General features: G+C 50.5%; 1 protein-coding gene and 1 long non-coding RNA gene across 2 annotated transcripts; both read right to left on the minus strand.

Annotated features, from left to right (window-relative positions):
• Nucleotides 1–408: 408 nt before the first annotated feature.
• Nucleotides 409–5,648, minus strand: LOC121098640. The gene is made up of 5 exons (XR_005831312.1): nt 4,693–5,648; nt 3,855–4,057; nt 2,789–3,634; nt 757–946; nt 409–670 (listed from the first exon to the last, which is right to left on the minus strand). It is a non-coding gene; the product is annotated as an uncharacterized LOC121098640 (long non-coding RNA).
• Nucleotides 5,649–5,918: 270 nt separating this feature from the next.
• LEMD2 (LEM domain nuclear envelope protein 2) lies at nt 5,919–18,957 on the minus strand. The gene is made up of 9 exons (XM_040616845.1): nt 17,372–18,957; nt 16,006–16,046; nt 15,222–15,297; nt 13,872–13,948; nt 13,142–13,221; nt 10,625–10,770; nt 9,483–9,584; nt 9,289–9,391; nt 5,919–8,111 (listed from the first exon to the last, which is right to left on the minus strand). The coding sequence occupies exons 1-9, from the start codon at nt 18,909–18,911 to the stop codon at nt 7,961–7,963; spliced, it is 2,316 nt and encodes a 771-aa protein (XP_040472779.1). The 5' UTR covers nt 18,912–18,957; the 3' UTR covers nt 5,919–7,960.
• Between the last annotated feature and the right edge of the window lie 1,903 nt (nt 18,958–20,860).

The following is a 20,860-nucleotide window of genomic DNA, read 5'->3' on the forward strand; positions in this document are numbered from 1 at the left end:
GCCCACCCTCAGCCCCCCGTCCTGGGGCACCCGGGCCAGTCCCCAGCAGTAACTTGGGGACGTTACCAAAGCAGTGCCCGCGGCTGGGGCCCCGCAGGCTGCCGTGGGGAAGGTGCTGGGAGGGCTCTGCAGCAAACCAGCGGGAGGTTGGGAAGAAAATCTCACTGTGGAGATAACGATTGATGGATGTAGTAATTCTGGCTAACTGGAGAGGAGAAAGCAGGCGCGCGAAGACCAGAGGGATCGAACTGATGGTTGGGGGCAGAGGCTGAGATTAAAGGCAAGAATCAAACAAAGACCCTGATTCCTGAGCTCTGACTTCACTCTGCTTTATGCTGGTATTTTAGCTCAGGAAAGTGCCTTTCTGTTGTTTTTTTGTTGTTGTTTTTTTTTTTTTTTTTTAAATAAGCTAGGTTTCTGAAGGAAAAAAAAGCTGACACAGGCACTCTGCCGGGCCAGCCGCCGCACAGCCCCCGCCAACAACTTCTGAACCCATCAGCCAGTCTTTGCAAAATGCAACAGAAGCATCAAAAATTCAGGGTGTAAATTCCCCAGAGGTACCTTGCCACCTTCCAGCAGCGGGGTGGAACGTCTCCCGGCCACGACTCAGCTCTGCATCACCTGCGCCGTGATGGCCCTGGAGCAGCTAGAGGCCAGGGGAGAGGGCAGGCTGGGAGTAAAACATACAAGGCACGGCTCAGCATCACGGACCATCCCAGCAGCAGGAACATGCTGGTTCCCAGCAGCTGCTTCTACCTTCTCCTGTCCCCCAAGTCAGGCTGGTCTTGGTGTTTCCTCCTCCTTTTCCAGGACCGATGGGGCAGAGCAGGTCTCCACGCCAGCTCCCCCTCGCCGTGCCCGCCTCGAGGGTGGCACGGGCGAGCAGCGCATCCCGACATCCCTTATTCTGTCCTTCACGTGCTATAGCACATCACTCCAAAAGCCCCTGCAAAGAGAAGCCAAGCCAGTATGCAATCCCCAAACACATCAGGATTTACATCTAATCATTACTGGGCTGGTGGGAGGGGGCCGGGCCCGTGATGGGGGGGTCCCTTGGGCTCAGCGAGGCAGGACCGAGCACCCAGATTTGCCCCGTGTCCCCAGCACGGGTGTCCGGCTGCTGCAGCGCATCACCAGCCCACACCTTTCTCCTTTGCAGAAACCCATCCTGCTGGCTATCGGATGTATTTTTAATGCACGTGTTAATTGAAGCAATCTCATTTCGATGGCGGGCGTACTGCCGGGCCGGGAGACGTGTCCTTTGCAGTTATCGCTCCATTAAAACAAGCGCACGGAGGATGCCGGAGCTGAGCCCGCCAGCGGCTGCGGGGTCCCCACGCGGGCAGCCGGGCTGATTGCGGCCGCAGAGCCGCAGAGGCAATTACTCAGCCTCTTGTAGAAAGCAGAGCACTCTAAGGGGAGAGCAACCCTGTCTCATATTAAAACTATGCTAATTAGGAACTAATTACGAGCAGAAAGATATTATTACCCTCGGCTAGCCTCAGGCTGCAGCCTCAGTCCTGACTCCAAACCTTTCCCAGCCCGGCACGGACCCGGGCAGGGTGGGCACGCCGTCATTAATAAAAGCGGAGGGCAAAGCCCCGGGTGAGCCAGGGCCGCCTGGTCCCCAGCGCCTGCGTGATCTCAGCACCACCAGGCCTCATCCTGACACGACCTGTGCGGGGCCCTTCTCATATTAAAGGACTAAATTTATATCTGCAGGAGTGCCGGAATGCAACGGCGCGACGGAGGGCAGCCTTGGGCGTTAAGGAAAAACAACACAAACTGCTGAGGACACACGCAGGGAGCCAGCGCCGACCCCGCTGTGCAGTGCCCACCCTTCCCCCCCCCCCCCCCCCCCAGGCCCGGCTGTGCAGGGTTTTCCCCTTTCCACCTCCAAAGGCTTTGCACCATCCTAAAGTCTTTGCACCATCCTAAAGTCTTTGCTGCTGTTTTATTTTCTTTCTCCTCAGACAGGCAGCGGTGCCAGGACCTCCAGCCATGGCACGGTGACACCAGGACAGCCCCCCCACCCCCCCCTCAGCCATACAGCCAGGCTGGGTCCCTCGCCACGCGCCAGCCCATCCGTGCTGGGTGCTGGAGCCTCATCTGCCGGCTGGCAAACACACATAACCCCTTGTTGAGCTGTCCTTGCTGCTGGTGGCACCTTTGGGACCCCAGCTGGGAGCAAGGCAGGAGCTGGTCCCCCTCAGGGAGCATGGGGACCCCCCCCTCCAGACCCGTTTCTGAGCTGTTTTCCATGGAAGTGGCTCAGCTGCAAGCGCAGCCCCTGGCCAGCAGCTCCTCCCCACCCCAGGGTGCTCTGCTGTTGCTGTTTGGATCCCGAGACCTATTTTGGAGCCGGGATGTAAACACGGAGTCTGGTCCTACAGCAGGTCACCGTGAAGTGACACAGGCCAGGCGGTCTCCTCCATCAGAGGGGAGATCAGCAGAGGCTCCAGTGTCCTCCTGCCACCCGGGAGCACATCCCCAGCAAGCTGCTGCTCTGCCACGGGAAGGTGGTTTCAGAACCATGCTTCTGAGACGGGAAAACCGTATTTCAGAACACCACAGAGAACGGGGCACCCTGGACCCGAGTGACCCACAAAGGCAGGACTCGGCTTCGCTCTCCTGCATCACAACCAGGAACAGATCCGAAGCAGCTGTGGGCACCCACGAGTAAGGTCTGCAGGGAGAAACCGTGCCAGCAGCGCACCACGGATACTGCGAAAAGAAAAGCCGGGGGGGCTTGTAGTGGGTGACTCTTAAGGGGGCATTGAGGACCCACCTGATGGCCTGAAGGGAGCCAGGCGAGGGGGCTGCTGCCTCCCTGGTGCCCAGCACGGACCGCTACCCTCTGCTACTCTTTCACATGGGTACAAATGGCACCCCGAGCCAGGACCTGGGCAGAATCAAGGAAAACTATAAAGCCCTGCAGGTACAAGCAAAAAATGTCAGTGCCCAAGTTATTTTTTTCTTCCATCTTACCAGTAAAAGGAAAGGGCGCAGCCAGAAATAGATGTATAATGCACATCAACTTCTGGCTTCGCGGCTGGTGCCGTTGTGAGGGGTTTGGCTCCTGTGACAACGGGACATTCTTTGACTATAGCCTGTTAGGGAGGGATGGGATCCATCTCCCTAGAAGAGGCAAGGGGATCTTTGGCAGCCAGCTGGCCAGCTCGGCGAGGTGGGCTTTAAACAGAAGCACCCACGGGGAGGGGCCCAAAGCAGCGATGCTCACACCATCGCATCCACCTGGGGCACAAGCCAAGCCAAGCAGAGCAGCGATACGTGTTCCTCAGCTGCATCCCATGATGAGAAGCAGAAGACCAGCCACCTCAAGGGTGTGCGTGGCTACGGAGGGTCCTCTCGCACCCCTCCTGGGGAACCTGCCTGCTCGCCCGCCCCTCCGCAACACCCGTACGCCAACACCCGCGGCGCCGGGAGCGACCGGGAGGAATCAGAGATCTGTGTGCGGTCACAGGGCCGTGACCTCGTTGCAGTTACAGAGACGCGATGGGACAGCTCGCACGACGGGAACGCTCCGAGGGCTGCGGTGGCGGTGGGCAGTACAGGGTCTGGCTGGAGGCTGTGGCTCGCGGAGCCCCCCAGGGTCAGAGCTGGGTCCAGTGACCTGGAGGAAGGGACAGAGCGTACCCTGAGCGCATCTGCCGATGATACAGGACGGGGAGGAGCGGCTGATACCCCAGAGACCTGGACAGGCTGGAGAGCTGGCGGAGAGGAACCCAACGAAAGCCAACAAAGTCAAGTGTAGGGTCCTGCACCTGGGGAGGAACAGCCCCGTGCACCAGGTCCGTTGGTTAAGATGCACAAAAATATTTTGCAACGCCTACCTGGAGACCGTTCTTTAAAGGTTGAATGAAGTCACGGTGGAAATTCTGGGGCAGGCGTTAGGGAGTGATTGCTTCGGACAGGGGCCACGCCGCAGGGCAGGACTCACTGGCCACGCTTTTGCTTCTCCGGTTCCCGTTGATCTTTCCAGGAGAACTGGCACAGCGCCCTGACTCCGCGCCCCATAAATAAGGCACAGCATCAGCTGTCATGTCAGCAGGAGACAAAACATTTAATGTGGAAAGCTTTAAATGGAAGCAGGAAATGAAAAGATAAAGGGCAAATTTTATTTTAGATTCCTTGTTGGTACATATTTTCATTTCTGACAGTAAGGGGATGCGATGGCTTTATCAGCTCACCGTTGGAGAATTTATTTATAGAAACTTAATACTTTGCAAGAAAGTGGGAGGGGGGGTGTTAGCGACTCTGGTTGAGCAAATGCAAGTTGTAAGGAGAGCAGGGCAGGGGGATGAAGAACCCAGCTATTCCCTCTTCTCTGAATAGACCCGGGGTTCTGGGAAAACTGCTGGAACCACAGAAATTATCAATACAGCGCGTACAGAGCAAGCAGGAGCTCGGCGGCGCGCGTGGCCCGACTGCTGTCAAGATAGCAAATGAAAGAAGGGACGCGGTGAGAAGACTTATCACAGAAAACATCATGGCAGCTTGGTTGAAAGCAAACATCCTCTGGCACATGTAATTACACCAAACCGAAGACTATTTCCCAACCTTGAATATATTTCAGCTGTAACTTAGCAACCCAAGCCGGGTGAAAGCTTCTGAACAGGAATGCAGGTTGAGAGGAGAGATTTAGCCTGGCATTCTCTTTTGTGCCCATACCTCAGCAACAGCTCCGCGCCAGGGAGGGGGCCAGCTCCCACCGGAGCCACAGCAGCCACGGAGCCGACCTCCTTCCGCGCCGGTGGAAATCTCCCCCTTTGTCATCCAGACCTACGTTACGAGATTTTAATGAAAAGACTGAACACGAGTGAGTCAACCGTGTCCACAGAAGTTACACAACGATGACTCACGGACTACTCCACGCCATTTCACGAGTAGACTTTGAGGAGTTGAAACTCGTGGTTGCGCATGTTGTGAGTCACTGACACTCAGGTGAGAGGAACTGAAAACACTCAAGGAGTTGGACCCTGAGGACAACTCAGACTTGTCATCAAGATGTGCTTACGTGTCTTCTGCTCTCCAGGCCACCCTGGAAACCTTGAGGACCTGGTAAAATAGTCCAAGTCTTGACTTTCTGCCCTTCTCCTTGACATAAATACCCACCCTTTCACCGTGCTTTACAATAACGTGGCTTGAAGCCTTGGGACACAAGGAGGGGAGCGATGTGTCCAGTGACAGCAGCCTGGGAGCAAGGGACATCCATCCCGCTCCAGCATCGTATCCAGCACTTCCCTCATTGCTTCTCAGTCAACCTGTGCCATCACCTGGCACTTGGCATCACGTCCCAAAACCCAGGTGAGCTAACCACGGCCCCAGGATGCCATGGCACGCAGGATCAGCGGCTCGGCCCAGCGTCAAGATTCTCTGCAGCAGCTGTTGACTTCAGACACCCGACGTGTGCAGAACTGCCTTCCAGAGAACAAGCGCAACACCACGAGGCTTGAGGCACTCGGGCTCCGTTACCACAGCCTTATTGCACCATCCCATTCCCTCCTTTAAATAACTCCCTCAGTACGGGCCACAGAAATACCGATCAACCCGCTGAACTAATATTTAGTTTCACAACCCTCCAAGCTGTCAATCTCGACAAAAACGCAGCTAAACAAGCTAACTGCTTTTCGTACGTACCTCTGCTGGACGCCAGCTATTCCCAAAACACAAGATTCAAGTTGCAAGCAAACACTCGAGACCGCTGGCTATTGCGCTGAGATCACTGAGCATCACAAGGATCCACGTCGTCTCATTAGGCTGCCACGCAATCCCCGTGCCATCTTCAATCTTATTCTTAGAAACTGCGAGCTCCCGTGGGAAGGATCTATTTGATCTCCCTGAGCGAAAGCACTTGGAACAATTTGTGACTCCTCAATAAAAATAAAGGTAACAAATCATTTGTAATAAATTTATTTGATATAGTGATTTACAGAGCCGAACATATAAACAGCACCAAGCCAGTGAAAATTGTTCTACAAAAACGAGTTTAATACAAAAAGATGACTGCAATGCCTGACTCTTCACTTCTGGATTTGGACGGGTAAAAAAAGCTAACCCAAACCCCACAAATATTTTAGAAAGGCTTAAGAGTGTAGGCACCGGTGTTTGCAAAAATTGCTATGGCAGCAGTGATGACCTTGTTACAAAATTTCAGAAGAATCAAGGCTGCCTTCACTTTATTCCCCATTTTATTAACAGAGGAAAAAGCTGGTCTTGAAGACAGCTGTTGAGTGTCCTCTTGTGTTCAAACACCCTACCTCTGCAACCGAAAAGAAAACATGGGGTAAGAGTCAACTGCCCTCCCCGTGTTTTGTTCCTGGAGAAATCTGCGCTCTCCGCTCGTTCTGGTTGAAGACCCCCAGCAGGAGGCACGGAAGGAGTCTGGCGGCCCTTCCGCAGCAGCCTGCGGGGCACACGGGTGGGAACCCCCCCCCCAGAGCCAGCAGCGGGGCAGAGAAGTGCAGACTTCACACCGGGAGGCGAGCAGGGACCAGCCCAGGGAACCCACCTTGTACATCGCCAGCCTGCCGAGCGGGGAGCAGGGCTCCGGCAGCCGTCCTAAGCCAACCCAGAGCCTCGAGAGGAAGCTTTCCGTGCACCCAGCGTCAGGTGAACGCAAGCATTCACGCTGTACCTGTGATGCTAAGGAGAACAACATCCACTCGTTGCATGGGTTCAAATCAACGCTGGCTTCTCTCTGCAGGTTTTACGAGCTTATGCCAGAAATTAATTTGGTCCCTGCTGCCTTAGCGGTGAGCTGGACAGCTGTTTTACAACATCGGGAAGAGCAGATTAGCAGTATCTCTGCCTAGCCTAAACTGCCACACACTGATGCCATTTTCTTTGAAACAAACACTGGTTTGCTGGACATAAAAGGAAACTTAAGTAACCAAACAGTTATAGATACGAAATATGATGCTTGCGGCACAAACAGAGGATTGATCGCTGCTCCTCGCGCCTACTGTGAGGCTGCAGGAACATTGACTTGGCAATCCCTGTATCGACACTCCACACATGGTACATCTCTGCTCTGACACACGGCACACACATTGCAGCTGCCCAGGATAAACACATACATTCAGCCCTAAACAGCCTTTCCAAAGCTGCTCTTTAATAGAAAGCAGTCCCTTTGGCTAGAGCCACAAGAAAGCGCTTTTGGAAGCTTCCTACATCCTTTATTTCCCCACCCCCCCACCCCCCAGAAATCATAAAGCACACAGACTTAAAAAAAAAAAAAGAAAGAAGTAAAAAAAAAAAAAAAAAAGCAAAAAAAAAAGCATGTAACAGGGTCACAACCACTCTTCCATCCTGCCAAGGCACATCAGACTGCCCTCCCTCTAGGACAACCTTCACCCCACTTTTCCCCCCTCTCCCCCATTTTTAAAGGGTGAAGCCAACACAAACATTTCCTCGCCAGGAAGAAGCAAGTGCTTTCATCATTGTCTTTGTACGATAAAAACAAATTCTAATAAAATGCATCTTAACTGCCACCCTAATGTTTCCATGGGAAATGTTAATCTTTAAACACATTCCCTGATGGATGTTGCCACCAGTCAGCCTTTGCAGAACTGAGGTCAAATTTTGAACACCTAAACTTTACAGAGATCTTAAGTCCCTCAATATTAGGTATGCGTTTATTTTTTCTTTTTTAAAAGAGTTGTTCTAGGTTTCCTCGCCTATGGAAGCCAGATATCTACTGTAAGGCTAACTTTGGTGCCATTCTGGCTTCCCACCAGCTCAAGTCCATTTTCCTTCCAAGCCAATGTTATTGCCCTGAATTTCTGTGTGTGAAGATTTTCAGAAAGAAGAGCAAACAGATACGTGCAATCCCCAACCCCAGGAGATTAGGACCATGACCTGCTCTTTCCCACCACCAGAGAAGGGGCTGTCCCCTTGCAGAGGTCCACAGCGACAGTTGCTCAACTTCTGCTCCTCTTCAGTGCTCTGAATCAGAGAGGTAAGAAGGCTGAGTCCATCTCCACACAAGCATATCTTCTCCTGCTACTCTGTGCGATTCTGTCTGAATCCGTGACTCATTTGAAGCCAGGAAGTCCACAGCTCTCTCCCAGACCCGCTTCATTTTTTTTCTGCAAGAGAAACAGCAAGAAAAAGAAAATAAATTAGAATCATATCTTCATTGTGCTTTCCTGCTCAGAGCAATTGTGGCTGCTGATCAAGCTGCCGCCAGCTGCCTCCTGTTCCCTGCGCAGACAGTAAAGGAGATTAAGCCAGAATTCTGGTTTAGAGGCGATTTCAGGCCAGGACATGAAAACACAGGTCCCACCTGGGGGAGCGGATGAGACCCACTGTCAGTACCAGTAACTGATGACTACCCTGGAATTTCAAGCTCAATTTGTATCGCAAAGGGACTCGATCAGCCAGTTGCCCTCACCCTCCCTGCAGGCAGAGAGATCTCAGATGAGGGAGGACAAACTGAAGTTCACTCCAGTTTTGAATCAGCCTCTAGTATTTGTGGGCACCACACACACAGAGATCGGTTCACAACAGCTGAAACTACCGCTAGTAGGAAAAGGAATTTTGTGACTGATAAAGGGTGAGGATGCTGAAGAGACTGCAGCACATGTAGCGTTCTGTGCCATCAGGAGAACAAAGCAGCTCCATTTAACCAAAACACAAGAAACATTCCTGCAGAGGTGAGCAAAGCAGCACATAAACCACAGAGCACCAGGCTGCAGCTCTCTGGCCCCATCACCATGGAGCAACGATCTCGACCACCATTTCTTTCTGAAAAAGCGCCAAATCCAGCCAGCTTACATCTCCTTTCCAAGCTGCCCAACTCAAACTGGTAACTGTCCAGGCAGCAACATAAACAACCACTTCAGAAGAGCCTCCCAGTACCCTGGTTAGCTCACGGGAAGCACGGGACCTGTCAGGAGAATAAGGTATGACGACTGAGAAAGAGGATAGCATCCTACACATGTTAGAAGAAGGTGAGAAAATGAGATGCTCCATGCCCAAGCAAAGCAAAATCCAATTACTGTTTGATAGAACAATGACAATACACCTGTGTGACTGCACAAACTATCAGCCCGGGGACTGTCACATTAATCTGCAGCGGGTTAAGACACAGCCTGAGTTATGTCAAAATCCTTTATAAACTGAAAGGCCAGGCAGACTCTCCTTGCAGTCCAGCTTCCCATCAATTGTCTGCTCGTGGTCCGCTGCCCTGTATACTGCATTTTTTTAGCTGAGCTGAATAACATCCCACGGACAGCCCTCCTGAATGAATAACATTCAGCTCACCTGCTCTGAGGAGGGATGAGGCTGTCCCGAACGTGGAAAATGCCGACATAGGGGTAACGCTCCAAATTCCGTTCCCATTCCTTATAGTGATCCTGAACAACAGCTGGAGAGCAGGAGGACAAAACAGTGTGAGACCTCAGCATCGCAGAGGGGAGAACAGGGCTACTTGCATTTACGGAGCTGTTGGATTTTACCTATGATCTTCTTCACCATTTCATACATAGCTTGTTCCTCTTCCTCCATCTTCCGCCAGCGATACCTAAGGAAGATCAGGATCGCCCAAAGAGTTACCAGACCTAGAGGAACAAAAACAAATGGAATCCAATAACTGACAGACATGTACTTGCTGGATGCTAGCAGTTTTATTTCCGACACTGCCTCTCCCCAGAGGCAGCTTTCTCTCCCAGGCCCGTTTGGAACTGAATCCAACCAATTCATTTTGTTCACCAGTGCAACTGTGCTCTGCAAAAGCCTCGGTGCTGACAACACCTGCAGCAGAAAAGCACACGTGCACGTGGGGAATGGTGGTTGGAAGGCCTCATCACAGAGTTCCGCCCCCCACCCCAATCAGAAACCTCAGCGCAACCACAGGGCTTCAATTCTCTAAGTCCCAGAGCTATCTCTTTGCTAGAGGCCTCCCCCACAATAATCACTTAGGAAGACTGTCAAGCTTCACTGCTCCGAAGATAGCTGCTTGATAAGGAAATAAAGCCTGGGGCTCCAGCACCAGACAAAAATTCAGGAGATCTATATTGAAGGTTTAGCACTGACAAATGCCCCCCCTTACGACATAAGCTAACTCTACTATCTCAGTCTCTACAATAAACATAACTATCCCCTTTCACCCCCACCTTGTCTGGCTAGATTATAAACTCTCCTAGTCAACACTCATCTCCCGTTATCACCTCACTCAGTAAGACCTCTGCCTCAGCTAGGGCATGACAGACTATTCCAATAAAGCCTCTAACACTGGAATGCTACAAGTCATTATTAAAGAGGCTACAAGACTCTGCAGCTTCGTGCAAGAAAAGAAGGAAAACCCAAATCTTTTAGGTAGGTTAACATACTTACTTTGCAGACCATAGTAATGGGTACTTGAGGAATACCCAGAGAGCTAATCAGCTTGCTGATATAAAGTGTTAAGCACTCTCAGCACAAGAGCAGGTCTACAGGTCTCCCTCTGCTGCCAGAACAAAGGTTAATTAGAAATTAACTCATCAGCAGATTTATTTCACCACTGCTAGTAATTTCATATGGCTGGGAGAATGTGTGCACACGCACGAGATCATCTCTGGCTAGCAAGGGGAGAAGCTGATCACTAGTATCAGTGACTTACTCCAGAAAAACAGGAAAAGGTTCGTGATGGCAGTGACCATTGCCCGACGGAAACGGCAGCCAAGCCCCATCTGAGGATGGGCCGACTCGAGACAGAACACTTCCTCCACTTTGGTAACTGGTTCCGAAAGGTCTCTGCCTTTTAACCTGATGGGAAGAGGCAGAAAATCTTCACTGAAGAGAGCAGACACTCCAACTGCAGTCTTTAATCAAGACAGAGAGAACAAACAGACTGCAGATGCAGTAACTCGTTCTGTGCACCACATCGAAAATACACCAACGTCCTTGCAGCTCCTCTTTCCAGAACATTTCGGGACCGGCTGCTTAGCGAGGAATGGATATGGCTTTAGAAAAGGCAGCAGGGCTGGAACTCCCACTGGTAAACCAAAGTCTCCCTCTGCAGCCTCTCTGACAGCACCTCTCAGCGTGCAGAAGATTAAACTTTAAATTGGATTCCCACCTCCCAGCACAGAGAAATGGAAATGTTTACTGAGTCACTCATCAGCAATTGCAGAGAGAGCGGTTGAGGGAGACTGCGAATGTCCGTGGAGGTTGCGCTGTTCTCCTCCGTACAGATGAGGATAACAGTTTAGCTAGAAAAGTGACAACGCATCAACTGTATCTGCAGTGAGAACAGACACACCCTTGGAAAGCATCCACGGCAAAATCGATCACACAGCCTCCTGCAAAATCACTTCTACACACCTGCTGTGCTATCCGACATGCTTTTAACTCACTTCTTTATACACAGATGTACACTGATGTGGTCTCCTTATTAGATACTCTCAGCCAACAGGCATCAAGTAATTCAGTGAGAGCCATCAGACTCAGAGGAATTGGACTACAGGGGATTTTATTTTTTTTTTCAGCTACTACTTAATTCTATGTTTACAATGAATAACCTATTAGACAAAGACATTTTCTCAATACACCAGGGCACAGCTCACAAGCTGCTGACAGCTTGGGTTGGGTTACTGGATTCTAATTGAAGCTGGAGACACACAGTTGTTTCCCACCCCCTTGTCTTATTTACAACCCAAATTCCATGAAAATACTTAAAACATGCAGCAGAATTGCCCAGTGCAGAGCTCATTTTCAGTTCTGCCTCTCAGACTAGCACCTAGAAAAATAATCTCATGTAGTGTTTCCTAAAAATGCCACCCGCAGGTTTTTAAGAATGCTGAACACTCATTCTGCACGCTAGGCGGACTTGGTGAAAGTGGATCCATTCGGTGAACAGCCGGCAGAGTTGCTAATGATGAAAATAAAAAAATGGGAGTATATTGTATCACACAGCTCCTGACACGAGCAGTGCTCCCGTATAAAAACATGAACTTGAAAACTCTGGATTGCAGCCCACCTACAAATCCAAACCTGCCACTAAGGAAACTATGTCCTGTCCTGGGAATTTGCCACACACCAATAATCAAAGCAGTAGACGTTGTCTCATCCTTAGATCACAGCAGCAGCAGCAGAATTATTTATTTTTTTTTTTTTTGAGAAAAATCGAGCAGTGGGAATTCATACAAGCTATGCCCACCAACTCCAACGTTACTACTGTTACAATTCATTTAATCAGAGATACATTTAGCAATGTTAAAACGCAAACAAAAAATGCAGACGAGTTAACACAGACTAGAGGCAGCCTATGCTTCCTGGAGGAAGATAATGATGTCTGCGGACTCTGGATAACAGTCTTTCATTAGGTTATGGCTTGAACGTTGTATTTTTTACCTGAAAAAACTACTCTTTTTGCCATTTCTCACATACTGAAGAGACCACTAGCCAAGAAACCCAAGAGAAAAAAAAGCCCCACGGATGACCGATCAACACCCTGCATAGTCAGTCAAGCCATTCATTTCACCATGTACTGTGTGTTCTGCCAGAAAGACAATGACACTAAAGAAAAGATAACACTCAACAATCCATTTTCCTCTCCTCCTCACCAGGACTTGCCGCAAAGGATCCCAAAGCCTGGGTGGTGTTACCTATTGAAGGCAGTGCTTTGCTGTCCACTAAATCCTTCGGTCAAAGGAGGCAGTTTGACACGATACTGACACTCTGTCTCCAATAATGGTACCGAAGAAAAGTTATCTTGGGGAAAGTGACTACATGGGCAAGTTTAATACGCGTGCTGTAGTTGCAGGACTGGGGGCAGGACACTGACCACCACTTCTAAACCTCGCAGGAGGAACAACACGACTGTTGATAGCTGTAAGTAGCCCTGACCTCAGATTTACACCTCATCGGCAAGACAGCACGTTCATGAACGCGATGTCCCCCAGCGCAAAGGCTGGGAAAGAGACTCCCAAGGAATGAGCTCGGTTGCCAGTTTTTGCTGCAGAGCTGTACTTTTCGTTTGGAAGCTTGCCCAGCAAGCACTGACAAAGCCAATCCCAGATTATCTTCTGAAATCTAACAGCGTACGGGAGCTTTTAGGGCACACCACAGAGGATGTCAAATTACCTATCGGCCAACGCCAAGAAACATATCTTTGACACAGCGGGCTTCCACTTACCATATGCCTAAATCCTTGTTACTGTTTAGTATCCAGTGCAGGGCAGCGTCAAACTTCTGTGGGGAACTACTAGTTACATTCTGTTCAGAAGAATCCATAAGAAGATTAGTTCTCCATTCATTTAAAATACCAAATAACATTATTTTGTAACAGGAGTGAGAGAATTCATTCCGTATGATCTGTCCCTAGGTTAATTCTTATCATAATTCTGCAAAATGGAGGAAGGAGAACTAAATCTGAAGGTCTGTCTGGACTAAAGTCTTCTGACTACAGTAGATGATGCATGAAGCACTTGGTGAAATAACACTATCCCAGACTGTTAAGACTAACCACTAAATACAACATAATCTTACTGACAGTTTACCATGAAAGAAATGGAATGCTAGATCAAAGCAGTCTGTCTTCTGACACTTTGGGATATAGAAAAATCCTTCTTCTGCCCAGCCCTCAATCCAGGGAAATTTCTGGTTTCAGAAGACTGATGACTCCGGTGAAACAACAAACCATTAAGTTAGATTTACAGGGGCTGAATCAGAGATGTAGGAGAAGATTATTTTCAAAAGAACTGCTGAGAACAGGACTGGCCAAAGGGGAAGCCAGAGATATGGGAACGAATCAAAACAGGATGGGGAAGTAAAACAGATGGTGAATTGCCTTAGTATCTATTATTTATTGCCTTATAAGAGACTAAGCACTATGTTATAACAATAGCTGTTCACAGCCTACTCACCACCACGTGATCCCTCGCTTCACTAACCCAAACGCATTTGCTTTTTAGATTCTCAGGGTTTCCGCATTCAAAATTACCTGGTAAAAAAGTCAGAAAGAAATAATGTTTTGAAAAAAAGCCCTTGATCAGTTCAGAAATACACTGAACTGTCTGGAAATGCTATCCTTTAAAATCGCCTATAGCTCTGGGCAAAATGATTACAAGGTAAGATTTATACCGTAGGCAGATAAGATTATGACTATTAATAAAATGCTCAGGCACTGCATATAGGTTGGGTAAGGGCAATCAAACCTCATGCTTCAGTGTGTGAGCTACTCAACACAGAACGGGGGTGGGGTGGGGCGAGAAACACTGTTTCCCCCCCTGGCAGAGTACATAACCACCTTTCCGGCCTGACACCCTGCAGAGGGGCTCCTCCTCGTCAGGTATCACAGACTGTGGTTTTGGAGTTAATGATCAGCATTCCAAATGCTTCTAGGGAGCCTAAATCGCAGCTCTACTCTTTACCCAGGCAGAGAAATGCTGGCGAGGAACTAAATCTTCTAAATCTTGCTTCACAAAGTTGACTAAACAAATGTGCTGAGAGACTGTGGAAACCTGGTGGAAATTCTGCAGCTGCCAAAGCCTGATTTGAAAAGATTTAGACATTCTGTGAAGCTTAAGTATCTAAAGGCTTCAGTCTTGTTGAGGTCTGAAATCTAGAAAACAGAACTTAGGCACTTTTACTGATTAACACTGCTATACATCTTGCTGAGCAAGTTTCTGCTCATACACTGAAATTTCTAGCTGCCTCCTCCACCACAAAATACTAGTTACGGACCAGATTTCTCATACATAATAGAGCCTGGCTGAACTAATGCGCTCTGCTAGCTCCTCAGCTAAGACAGCTTGGCTTACTCTGTACTGGGAAAAAACTGAGAGCACTACATAATCAGCCGCCCCATTTCAGCGGAGAGCTGGCAATTTCTTAAGTCACTTTGACTTTATTTGTAAGAACACATCAGCTTACACTTACTGGCTCTGAGTGTCTTGAAGACAATCTCAAGATGCTGGTAGAAAAGAACCATAAAACTGAATTTTTCTACCTCAAACTCCCAATATATCAAGTGTAAATAAGGACCACTCCGCAAGAGCACAGTGATACGAGTGCATTAGCTAAGCACTATTCAGAATAAAAATAAACACATCTTTTTCTGTTTTTCTATTACCTGACTTTCTCTGAGCTCTTCAAGTGGAACTGACTGTTCCATAAGCTACTCTCTTCCAACTGAGGTTAAAAACATCCAGACAGCTGGGAGAGGCAGTTTGCTGAATGCTACTAAGTTTTTTATCACAACAATTGGAACTTACCAGCTTGTACGGACAAGTAGTTATACAGCTCGTGCAGCACATTCATTATTACGTCCTTCTGTTTAGCTTGACAGAACTGAAAGTCAGAAACAGGTAACACACATGAACAGACCAGCAGCAACAGGACAGCAGTCAGACTAGCTAAAAATACCAAACCCAAATACCAGCAGTGGGGTTTGGCTCAGTCACGCACCACTAGTTCAAATTAAACTTACCCACCGCAAACAGCTACAGTTTCTGAGTCAAAACCAAGCTAGGGCACCCCCCAAAAGCGCCACTGATGCCCACAGCCCAGGCTGCACCTCCAGACAACCCCTCTGACTGACCACGGAGGGGATTCTTTGCCTCCAGAACATCACAGGAGACTTAACCGTAACTCTAATCCAAAACGAAATTGTCTCTCTCCTAATACTACAGGATGATAAAAGAAACCGGGCTGTACAGACGTTTTATCTTGGAGTTCAGGGAATTAGCTGGATTAAATCTTGTATTGTTAAAGCCGAACACAGCTTTATTGCAAACCAATATCACTTCTGTTACAACTATTAAAGAAACTGATTCACATAATTGGGAATTTAAATTTTTTATCTTTCGGAGTCTCGTATACAGTCCTAATTTAATCTGGCCCATTAATTCCAACTCATCAAGCCACATTTTTTCTGTAAGACGATAGAACTAATTATTTTACAGTGATACTGATATTGTTGCAAGTTACCTAGAATAATTACTCTTCTGAGAGAATCCCCCATCCACAATACTTGAAGATAAATAAATATATGCTTACATCATCCGTTCTTTTGTCACAATCCACAGGCAAGAGATTAACTGTGAGAGAGAAGGGGAGGGTGAGTTAGCCGGCTGCAAAACAAGAGCTTTGATCAAGAAAGCAATTAGCTTTTTAAAAGAAGGCTCTGCTTTAAAGGCTGATTCTGCTATTCCTAATCTCACTCTACGCGGTACCTTGCTATGCAAATAACGCATTCAAAGCGCTGCTCTGGTAGGCAGCACTGAAAGCAAAACAAATAAAATGGGCACAAGTGCTGAATTCTGTTCAGCTGGAAAGTAAAAACTGAACGTTTCAACAGCTCCTGTTTAAGTAGATGTTTCACGCTCTTTAACTATCCCCTGCTTCACACTGATCTTTTACAATCTAGCAATGCCACTTGCTGCACGCCACGGTCACCTGAAATATCATGGCGATAACAGGGATTTAAATCAAGCCTCCTCAAGGCAAAAGCAGAGGATTTATTTTATTTGGAGCTGTGAGCCCTGCAGATGATGGCCTCTGGTTAACAGCTCCCTCCCGCCCCGACAATTGGATCCACACCGGCCACCGGTCCACCATGCAGTACTTTCTAGCGATCTTAACTCCCCGACAATTCAAAGAATTTGCAGCTGTGCTGCAAGATTTCTTGCTTCAAAATGCCACGGGTTTCAAAAATGTCTAACGAAGTTGTAAAGGGTGCATCAGAAATTCAGTGACATTGGACAGTTTTATCCCGACTTTGAGAAAGGAGGAAACAGCTTCCCCAGCCCATGCACAGCGCACAGACACCTACGGGCACCGTGTACCGAGTTTAAGGACTTTTCACCTTCCCAACCACATCCCAAACCTCCTCTTCTTTCAGTTCAAAGCCATGAGATGACAACATTTCCACCTGTTCTAGCTGGGGAACTCTGCTTTGAAAACCAGCTGATGGGGAAGCCCCTTTTTATTTCTCATCAAAGCTCTGCCACGCTTGAAGTACCAATTCAACCGCCGCACTTCGCACGTGGCCAGGATAAAGGCCACGGAGGGCTGTGCTGTGCCGGGGCTAACAGTAAAAACACACAACGGGCAATTACACAGACGTTATGTTACACAATGGACAATCATGAAATACATCCTTGGCCTAGCAGGAATGTCACTCTCCATAAAACCCATGATTTTGAAGAAGCGAAGGCCAAATTCAGTTGAAAAAAAAGCACACACTTGGCTTAACTTTCCATGACTAACAAGGTTTCCCATGGGCAAGGGGAGATGGAAATGGGGCCAGAAACGGAGACGTTATGGCAATGAGGATGATAAATGCGATGGCAGTAATAAAGGCAAAGAGGAAAAGGAAGGTAAAGAATAAAGCTTAAAAGCAGGATGAAATCAGCGCACGTACAGTTCTCCTCTCTCTTGTCAAGCCAGCCTGACCCCATCATCTTCACCATGAGGATGCCCAGGAAAATCAGCAGCAGCACAAAGCTGGCGAGGCAAAGGAACTGGGAGAGGTAGTACTCGAGGCCTTTGGCCTTTCCCTCCGTCTGCTGCTTGGGGGTCGACCGCAACAAGCGAGGGCGGGAGGTCACTCCCTGTCCTGCTCCCGACCTGTCCCACCAGCTCCCCGAGGTCAGCCCCGCATCGCCTGCAGCCCTCCACGGGAACCGCCGGATCAGGCCCCCCCCCCACCCGCTGGGGTTCAGCTCCCTGTCCGCCTCCTTCCGAGCACTGGAAGCCAAATCCTCTTTCCCTCTCCCAAAGCGGTGACTCAAGCCCCCATGTCCCCCCGAGGCGCCCCAGTGGGTGCTGGGTGTCACCTCGCTTTCCCGCCGCCACAAGCTGTTAGAGGGGAGCCCCTTCCTCTCCCCTGCTGTCTCCCACTGGGCCCGGGAGCTCTGCCCCCCAGTTCCTCCTCCCGACGTGCCCCAGTAGCTCCTGGATTTCAGAGGCCCGCTCTCATCGCTGGGAAGGGGTTTGGGGCCGAGCCCCGCACTCCTGCCTGCGGAGGTACCCCAGGAGGACGCGGAGCTCAGCCCCCCGACCCCATCCAGGGATGTCCCCGACGCAGACCTGACGCCAAACCCCCCACTTCTCTCTGCGGACGGGCTCCACTGGGACGTGGTGCTCGACCCCCGAAACCTGTCCAGGGATGGCCTCAACCCAGTGCCCAGCCCCCCACTTCTCTCTGCTGACGTGTCCCACTGCAACGAGGAGCCTGCGCCCCGAAACCCATCCCGGGATGGCTCCAGCCCGGCGCTGAGCTCTGAGCTCCTCTCGCTAAACGTGTTCCACTGGGCCGTGGAGCTCAGCCCCCCGAACCCATCCGGGGACGCCCCCAACCCAGCGCTGAGCCCCCTGCTGCGCCCTGCAGATGCGCCCCACTGCGAAGGGGTGCTCAGCCCCCCAAGCCCATCCAGGGACGCCCCCAGCCCGGCCCCTCCACCTCTCTCCACAGACGTCCCCCACTGCGCTGAGGTGCTGAGCCCCCCAAAGCTGTCCCGGGACAGGCCTCCCTCGGCGCCGGTGCCCAGGCCTCCGCCGCGGCCCGGGGGGGACCCGCGGGAGTCCCCCCAGGCCAGCCCGCCACCCTCCCCAGACGTCCCCCAGCGGGACGCGGGCTGTTGTCCCCCTCCTTCCTCATCCTCTTCCTCCTCATCCTCCTCCTCATCCTCCTCCTCCTCCTCACTGTCGCGGGCGGCCCCGACGGCGCTGAGGTCGAAGCCGGCGCGCTGCCGCGAAGGCGAGGCCTGCTGCGGCCTGGCGGGGGTGCGGCCCGGGCTGGGCGGCGCGCCGCGGCCCCTGCGCTTGGCCGCCGCCACCTCGGCTCGCAGGCAGCCCAGCTTCTTAATGTAGACCTTGCGGGTGGTGGCGGTGATGGGCCCCGGCCGGTAACCGAGCGCGATCAGCTCCTTCCGGAGCTCCGCGTCTGTCAGCTCCGCCATGGCCGCGGCGCTGACACCAGGCCCCGCCGGAAGCGCTCCGCGAGTAGGGAAGCGCGGCCGCCATCTTGGGAGGGGCCCGCCGCACGGGCGCGGGCCGCCATCTTGGGAAGGGCAAACGCGGCGCTAAGGCGCCATGTTGATACGGGAGCCGAGGAGTAAGCGCCATATTGAGAAGGTCGAGGGTAAAGCGCGGCTTCCCGGACCCCGTTCCCGCCATCTTGTGAAGGCAGGCTGGCTGCTTCCGCCATGTTGGGGAGGTCCGCGGCCCTCGCAGAGGGGCAATGGTGTCGGGCGAGAGCTGTTGCTCATCTCAGGAAAGAGGAAAGGGAGAGAAATGGAGAAAGCGAAGGGCAAAAGCACCCGCAGCATCTGGGGCCAGCCAGTGTCACTGCCCCATCGCTCTGTGGGACCCCATTCGGGAGCAAGCAGGAGGGTTGAGCACCTCTCACCTCACCCTAACCAAGCTACACCGATGTGCTGACACCTTTAGGGGCATTTATGAGGAGAAAGAAGTGTCTTTCCCACCCCCACCCCCCAACACACACACGTTTTCCTCAGCCCTGTCACCGCTGCCAAGTTACAGTTGTTTAACTGGCACCAATCAAGCAGGCTGGAGCTTTGCCACCGCTTTCGGCAGGATCAGGATAAGGGTCCTCAGGATGTTTGCCGGGGAAGGAGGTTCCCTGCATACTTTGCAGCCTAAAAAGGCAAAAGCAGGCATTGACTTGAAAATTTATTTTGGCAAGGCAGTGATGTACAGTAATTGCTTTTTCCTGCTGCCGCCTATAAAGAAAGTAATGAAAGCAGCTGAAATACTGTGGCGTAATATCAGAATTTAATTAAAGATAATGAAAAAGTAGTGATGAATGCGTGCAGACTGTCTGTGCATCGCCGTTTTTATGATTGACACATGATACCGGAGTGGTGGAAACTTCATGGTCCCTCAGGAGCGGGACCTGCAGAAAGTGGGAGCCAGAGGGGTCTCCGGGAAAGCTCAGCGTGGATCCACCCCACCGCTTGCTACCATGAGGCTGGAAATGCTAAACTGTGCCTTCATGGCATAAAAACTTCTTTAGGGATACCCCTCCTTTCACGCTTACTTTGCTGCTGTGCCCTTCTTGTTTAGGCCACCAGACAAAGCTCGCCTCGCTTCGCAAGAAAGCAGCAACAAGATGCTGAGATTTGTTAATCTGGTTAGCAACAACAAATATATACTTCGTAGAGGCCAGGGAGCCCGTTAAAAGAGCATACTCAGTTCCGATGGGAAGTGTGAATGTGCTAAGCCAAGCCTCCCCTGCTCACTAACTGGAAAGCACGACTGACAGCTAATAATTTAAAGCCATGTCTAATGTGAATACAGAATTAGAATTTGCTCTTAGTACACAGTTGCTATAAGCTCACAGCTTTCAGTTTGGAGAAGCTCTGCCTAGACATGCAGATGTATGCTGGCGTCTAAGCCTGAGCTCATACAAGCCCATGAATGAAGTGAACTCCTCTTGCTTTGGAGAAAAGGAACAACAGCAAAAAAAAAACAAACAAAAAACCCAAACAAACAGCCCAGCTCACCCTTTTCAACTTCTTGTATTTCTGGGGGTCAGGGAAGTTACACCAGGACAGAGTTTGGCCCAGCAGCCTCAGTGCATGAGCTTCAGAGGGGAGAACATAGGAGTGAGTGGTGGTGGAGAACTGGAAGGCTGGGGAAAAGCTGCAATTCCTTTGCAGAAGGGAGGCTGGTGGTGCCGATGTTCAGCAGGAACAGATGCCTCTTCTTTGTGGAGGGAAATCCACGGCCCCTGTCCCTTTCTCCCTAGAAAGAGAACCCTTGGGAGCATCCCTGCCTTCCCTGGGAAGGTATCTGGACACCTTGGAGAAGCCAACAGAAGACAGCCCTCTGTCTCTCAGACATGACAGAGCCTATATCCCCATGGACAGTCCCCTATTTGTTCCCG

The sequence above is a fragment of the Falco naumanni genome, chromosome 17 (assembly GCF_017639655.2).
Source record: "Falco naumanni isolate bFalNau1 chromosome 17, bFalNau1.pat, whole genome shotgun sequence".
NCBI classification, from domain to species: Eukaryota; Metazoa; Chordata; class Aves; order Falconiformes; family Falconidae; genus Falco; species Falco naumanni.